Below are 6,167 nucleotides of genomic sequence, written 5' to 3' on the forward strand. Positions count from 1 at the left end.
GCACACACACACACACACACACACACGCACACGCACACGCGCACAGAGAGAGAAAACGCTGCGGTTATGCCCAATCTAATCTTGCTCTTCCTTTTCCATGCGCTAATTCATACACGTTACGTCACCTGCGTGTGTGCCAGGTACGATCTGATGCGCAAGTGCTGGATGGAGGAGCCGGAGGAGCGGTCCTCCTTCCCCGATCTCTACAACGCCCTCCTGGTGTGTAGTGTGCTCGCGACGGGTGCTGCTTTGCCTGCTGGCTGCTGCTGCAATCATACCTTCCAAGTGCAGCTGCCCTCATCGAACAAACATACACACACACACACACACACACACACACGCACACACGCACACACACATGTGCACTTGACACACCTGCCACGCCCCCTCCCTCCTCTTGGTGACAGGCGATGTGCGGACGCGTGCCAAAAGCGCCGATTGTTCGGTCTGACGACGACGAGCAGAAGGAGGTGATGGCGTCGACATACAGCATCCCGCAGGACGCATTGCACACATACGACGCCGAGGACAGCGCCGAAGGTGCGCCCGTGGTGTTGCCTTGGTGTGTGTGTTGTCTTGTGGTGTGTGTGTGTGTGTCTGTCTGTCTGTCTGTCTGTGTGTGTGTGTGTCTGTGTCTGTGTGTGTGTGTGTGTCTGTGTCTGTGTATTTGTGTGTGTGTGTCTGTGTCTGTGTATTTGTGTGTGTGTGTGTGTGTCTGTGTATTTGTGTGTTGCTTCAACGCCGGGGAATTGCGTGTCCAGAGTGCCCACACTGTGCCTACATGTCTCATCGTGACCCCAACTGCCTTCAATCCCATGTGCACAGAGGAAGACGAGTACGACCCATACGGTCTCGCCTCCGTCGACCTCTCCGCTTACGGCCTCTGCGGTGAAGACCTCCCAACGTACGTGCACACACACACACACACACACACACACACACACTCTCTCTCTCTCTCTCTCTCTCTCTCACACACACACACACACACACACACACACACTTGCACACGCACACACACTCGCACGCACACGCACACACACATGCATCATCATCATCATCATCATCATCATCATCATCATCATCATCATTCTCACCAATGTGTGCGTGTGTCCGCGTGACAGTGATGATGATGACGACGATGTGGACGAGGCCGCATATGTGCTGGCGACGGCACAGAACTCCACGCGATCAAAACCAGCCCAGCAGTCCACCGCCGCCACCAGCACACACGACGAAGGTGATGGTGATGATGATGACGACGTTGAAGATGAGGACGATCCCGTCGTGTACGCCACCGCTGATGGCGACATTGAGGTCAGCACCAGCACCTGGTGTCTTGGTGTATGTGTCTGTCTGTCTCTCTGTGTGTGTGTGTATGTGTCTGCCTGTGTCTGTGTCTGTGTCTTTCTGTCCGTCCGTCCGTCTGCGTGTATGTGTGTGTGCGCGCGCGTTATGTGAGCTGATAACTTACGCTGTGTGCCTGCATCACTGATTGGCTGTCATTGGCGAATGTCGCTGCTGCTCCATCACCATCACACCTCCCGTTCGACGGCACGCGTGCGCATGCCCAGACCACAACACCGCCAACACCGCCGCCAGAAACGGCGACGAGTACAGCAACCAGCGCAAAGCCGAAAGCGACGCGCGGACTGACCGCTGAGGAGCGACAGGCCGAGGTGGCCGACTGGTAAGAAAACCAAAAGGAAGGGGGCGGGGGTTATTGTGGCGCTGACCTTCAAGGACGCAAAAAACATTCCTTCATGGTGCAAGACACCACCCATGTTCTCAACCACTCACTCAACTCACTCCACAAAACAACCACATCAACACCACCAACCCCTCGCCTCTGCAAAGGATTGAGCGGGCGCTGGGCGAGAAGTGTGCGGAGGAGACAATGCACTCGTGGCTGAAGAGCGGAGAGGTGCTATGCCGCCTCATGAACAAGATCAGCCCAGGCAGCATCCCAAAGTACGCAGCAGCAGTACATGTCCTGTTGCCTTTGTATTCTCTTGATGCTCTCGCTTGCTCTTGTTTGAACACTTTGTTGTTGTGATGGCGTTGATGAGAAGAGTGGAAGCCGTGCCCTTCCTGTTCCTCTGTTTCCGTTTCCCCGTTCCAACCACAACGAGTGCTCACCACCATCACCACCACCATTGGTTGCACGTCAGGTACAATGCTGGGACGACGCGCGCGTTCAAGCAGATGGAGAACATTGGCCGCTTCCTCGATGCCGTCACGCACTTTGGCGTGCCCTCCAGCGACAGGTGCGCACACAGCGCTTGTCTTCGTCGTCATGACGCTGGTGGTAGTCATGGTGATGGTGATGGTGGTAGTCATGGTGGTGATGGTGATGGTGCATGTGGAAGCTGTTGCTGGTCCCACGCACGCACACACATACACACACACACGCACGCACGCACACACACACACACACACACACACACACACACACACACACACACACACCACACGCACACGCACACACACACACACACGCACACCGCACACACCGCACACACGCGCGCGCGCCAATGCAGGTTCATCACGAAGGATCTGTTTGAGGAGGACAACATGCGGCGGGTGGTGAACTGCATCGCACAGCTGCGCATTGTAGCGCAGAGCAAGGGCTTTACCGCCTAGCCACGCATCCTGCCACCACCACCACCACCATGACCACCGCCACCCAGCAGCAGCAACTAAGGGGACGGACGCAACCACGCACGAGGCGACAGCTGGCTGGCGTCTTGTTATGAGTGTGTGTGTTTGTCGTTCACACCCTTCCCCTCCCCTTTTTTCCTCTGCTCCATTTCTCGCTCCTCACAAGCACAACTTACAATTCATGCCACCCTCTCGCCAAACGCATCAGCGACACCATCAAACCACATTCCCTCTTTCGTGCCTTGTCTCCTTTCCTTTCTCCCCCCCCCCTTTACCACCATCATCACCACCATCATCACCATCACCGTACCCAACGCAAGGTGTTTCTCGTTGGGGTTACATTACGTCTTGTTCGGCAGACTATGAGTGCTTCAGTTTACATTACACAATCATTCGTCAGTTACGTCTTCCATCATTACAACAGTTAAAACCACGCGTCAAACCAAGCAGCACGTCTGTCACACATGCTGGGGACAGTCAAATTCCTGCATCCATCACAAGCACGCCCGCATGAAACACAGGCGCACCTGTCTGCATGCACGCAAGATGCACTGCATCGAAAAGGACAGTCAAATGATGCATCAATACAGGGAAAATAAAGACTACATATGCAACGAATGGTGGACGCAAAACGTGCCGAGTCCAACAATGCAAGACAGGTACACAAGCAACAGCGACGACGACAGCATGCATGCATGGCACGGTGGAGGAGTCAGTTAAACTGTCCAAAATGGCGCGGACCGCAAGGGCCACGGGGATGGTTGTGCTGCCTGTGGGTGTGGGCTGCAGGCGCTTTCGCCAAAAACGCGTCGCATGATTGCTGGTGCAGAGCCACGGAGCCCACAAACCTGTACCAGCGACCGCATCCCGAGCACACATGCTCGCTGTCGCTGTGCTTGATGCGGGCATGCTTTCGCAGGCGCAGCACCTCCCGAAACACCTCACCACACTCCTCACAATTGTAGCCGCGCGTCACTTCGTGCCTGCGCATGTGGCCGCGAAACTTGGCAATGTCCGTGAACATGCAGTAGCAGATGTCGCACTGCATCCGCGACGCGAGGTGGCTGCGCTCGTGCCGACGACAGTTGGAAGAGGTTGAAAAGCGCGCCTTGCAGATGCGACACACATGTGGCTTCTCACCAGAGTGCGTGGTCATATGGTCTTTCAATGCAGACAGCTTCTTGCACACTTTGCCACACACTGGACACTTGACCCGCTTTACATGTGCCCGTCTTCCTTGCTGTCGTTGTTGTTGTTGTTGCTGTTGTTGCTGATCTTCCTCGTCTTGCTGTTCCCCTTCTTGTTGTTGCTGATCTTCCTCGTCTTGCTGTTCCCCTTCTTGTTGTTGCTGTACTCCTTCTCTTCTAACACCACTTCCTCTTCTCACTATGCTCTGCGTCCTCGCTCCTTCCATCCCTGGCTCGCTCGGCGCAGCGGGCGTGGTGCTTGCAACAGCACGTCCCTCACTCCCGCCACCATCACCACCGCCCTCACCACCGCCCTCACTGCCAGCACTGCCCATCATCCACAGCCACTGAAATTTGGTGAATATCTTGATAAATCCTCCACATCCGCCGTGGCCGCATGCTGTTCTGACTGCTGCTGTTGTGTCCCTTTCTCGCACAGCAACCAACCACCAACAACCAACCCCACGCTGCTTCGTTTTGCGCACTGACAGTCGCCACCACATACAGCCATGAGCCGCACCTTGCCTGAGGGGTCCAAGGAGGCCTCCCTGTTCCGGAAGATGCTGGTACGTGGGACAGTTGTGGGAGGGTTACTGGGGCCAGAGCTTGCAACACGGCGCCACACCATGCATGTGGTGTCACTGAAAGCTGAGAGTTTGACGCGCATGGCTGTTCCCCGCTGCCTGTTGTTGCTGTTGCTGTGCCTTGTACATTGCAAGGCACACTGTCTGTGCTGAACTGGTTGCTGCCAACTGTCCGTTCTACTTTCATCATTCACCGCTCACTGACACAACGAAACACGTGCGCGCCGTTGCAGCGGAGCTATGAATCCAAGCAGTACAAAGCAGGGCTCAAGTGCGCCAAGAGCATCCTCGAGAGGAAGCCAAAGCATGGCGGTAAGTGCTTCCCCTTCCCCACCGGCCACTCCCGGCCATCTTGCAGCGGCTGCCACTGTTTGCTCTCGTCCCTGCTCACCAGACATTCTCGGCCTCGTTTGCGCTGGGCCTTGCTTGCCTTTGCAGAGACCTTGGCCATGCAGGCGCTTATCACCAACGCCATGGATAAGCACGACGAGGCCATGGAGCTGTGCCACGAAGCCGTGAAGGCTGACCTTGGCTCCGGTATGTGCTGGCACGTCCGCGGTATTCTGTACCGTCAGAAGTGCGACTACGACCAGGCCCTCCGCAGCTTCCTCAGAGCAGCACAAATCGAGGCGGTGTGTGTGTCTGTGTGTGTGTGTGTGTGTGTGTGTGTGTCTGTGTCTGTGTGTTTGTCTGTCTGTCTGCACCTTCCCTCCTTCCTTCCCTCCTTCCCTCCTTCCCTCCTTCCTTCCTTCCTTCCCTCCTTCCTTCCTTCCTTCCCTCGTTCCCTCGTTCCCTGTTTGCTTTGCCGCTGCTTCACTCTCACATGCGTCCATGCCCTCACCACCCACAGGAGAACCAGACCATCTTGCGTGACCTGTCCCACCTCCAAGTGCAAGTCCGCGATTATGAAGGCTTCCGGGTGGGCATTCTGCACCGCTTTCACTCTCTGCTTTTCGCCCCCCCCCCTTCACACACACACATGCACCCCTGCGCCTTGCTTGTATGTGAACGTGTTCACGTAGTTTCCCCCCTTGTCCTCTTCAACACTGGATGGCCACTGCCACCGTTCCCTTCCCTCACAAACGCGATGCTGCTGGCTGCTTGCCTGTGGCGCTAACATCTGCACCATATCATACAGGACACGCGTCGCAAGTTCCTTGAGCTCCGCGGCGGCGTCCGCGCCTCCTGGCTCGGGTACGGCCGCTGGAGCCATGCACTGCACACAAGACAACCACGTCCGCGCACGAAAATGCTCAACACTACACACGCCCTCACGCTACCTCACACGCACACGCACACGCATACACACATACATACATGCACATGTCCTCACACATGCACTCACGTCTCGCCACGTGCAGGTACGGCGTTGCACAGCACATGACGGGCGAGATTTCGGGCGCCATTGAGACCATGACGCAATATCTTGGGCTGCAGGACGACGCCAACACGAACGCGTACGAAACATCGGAGATGCACATGTACGTCGTGATGCTGATGATGGCGAACAACGAACACGACCGTGCGCTGACATACCTGAACGACTACGAGGAGAAGATTGTTGACCGGCGCAGTATTGAGGAGACGCGCGCACAGCTCCTCCTCAACCTCAACAGGGTATGCACACACACACACTCTCTCTCTCTCTCTCTCTCTCTCTCTCTCTCTCTCTCGTCTCTCTCTCTCTCTCTCTCTCTCTCTCTCTCTCTCTCTCTCTCTCTCTCTCTCTCTCTCTCTC

General features: G+C 56.1%; 3 protein-coding genes across 3 annotated transcripts in view; 2 read left to right on the forward strand and 1 right to left on the reverse strand.

Annotated features, from left to right (window-relative positions):
* PTSG_05383 (TK protein kinase) overlaps positions 1-3,093 on the forward strand; it is a 5,694-nt gene extending 2,601 nt beyond the window's left edge. Inside the window, exons 9-16 of the mRNA XM_004993894.1 lie at positions 141-219; positions 408-540; positions 826-904; positions 1,122-1,314; positions 1,572-1,687; positions 1,855-1,968; positions 2,169-2,264; positions 2,538-3,093. Coding sequence (XP_004993951.1) covers positions 141-219; positions 408-540; positions 826-904; positions 1,122-1,314; positions 1,572-1,687; positions 1,855-1,968; positions 2,169-2,264; positions 2,538-2,640 — 913 coding nt within the window. The 3' untranslated portion in view covers positions 2,641-3,093. The remainder of the gene's footprint in view (positions 1-140; positions 220-407; positions 541-825; positions 905-1,121; positions 1,315-1,571; positions 1,688-1,854; positions 1,969-2,168; positions 2,265-2,537) is intronic.
* On the reverse strand, positions 2,985-4,202 carry PTSG_05384 (uncharacterized protein). The gene has a single exon (XM_004993895.1). It carries the CDS (start codon positions 4,181-4,183, stop codon positions 3,371-3,373), a length of 813 nt encoding a protein of 270 aa, XP_004993952.1. The 5' UTR covers positions 4,184-4,202; the 3' UTR covers positions 2,985-3,370.
* A 26-nt stretch (positions 4,203-4,228) lies between these two features.
* PTSG_05385 (uncharacterized protein) overlaps positions 4,229-6,167 on the forward strand; it is a gene marked incomplete at its 3' end in the record, with an annotated part of 13,007 nt that continues 11,068 nt past the window's right edge. Inside the window, exons 1-6 of the mRNA XM_004993896.1 lie at positions 4,229-4,411; positions 4,663-4,741; positions 4,868-5,061; positions 5,280-5,348; positions 5,568-5,623; positions 5,791-6,046. Coding sequence (XP_004993953.1) covers positions 4,355-4,411; positions 4,663-4,741; positions 4,868-5,061; positions 5,280-5,348; positions 5,568-5,623; positions 5,791-6,046 — 711 coding nt within the window. The 5' untranslated portion in view covers positions 4,229-4,354. The remainder of the gene's footprint in view (positions 4,412-4,662; positions 4,742-4,867; positions 5,062-5,279; positions 5,349-5,567; positions 5,624-5,790; positions 6,047-6,167) is intronic.

Source organism: Salpingoeca rosetta, assembly GCF_000188695.1.
Source record: "Salpingoeca rosetta unplaced genomic scaffold supercont1.12, whole genome shotgun sequence".
Lineage (NCBI taxonomy): Eukaryota > Choanoflagellata > Craspedida > Salpingoecidae > Salpingoeca > Salpingoeca rosetta.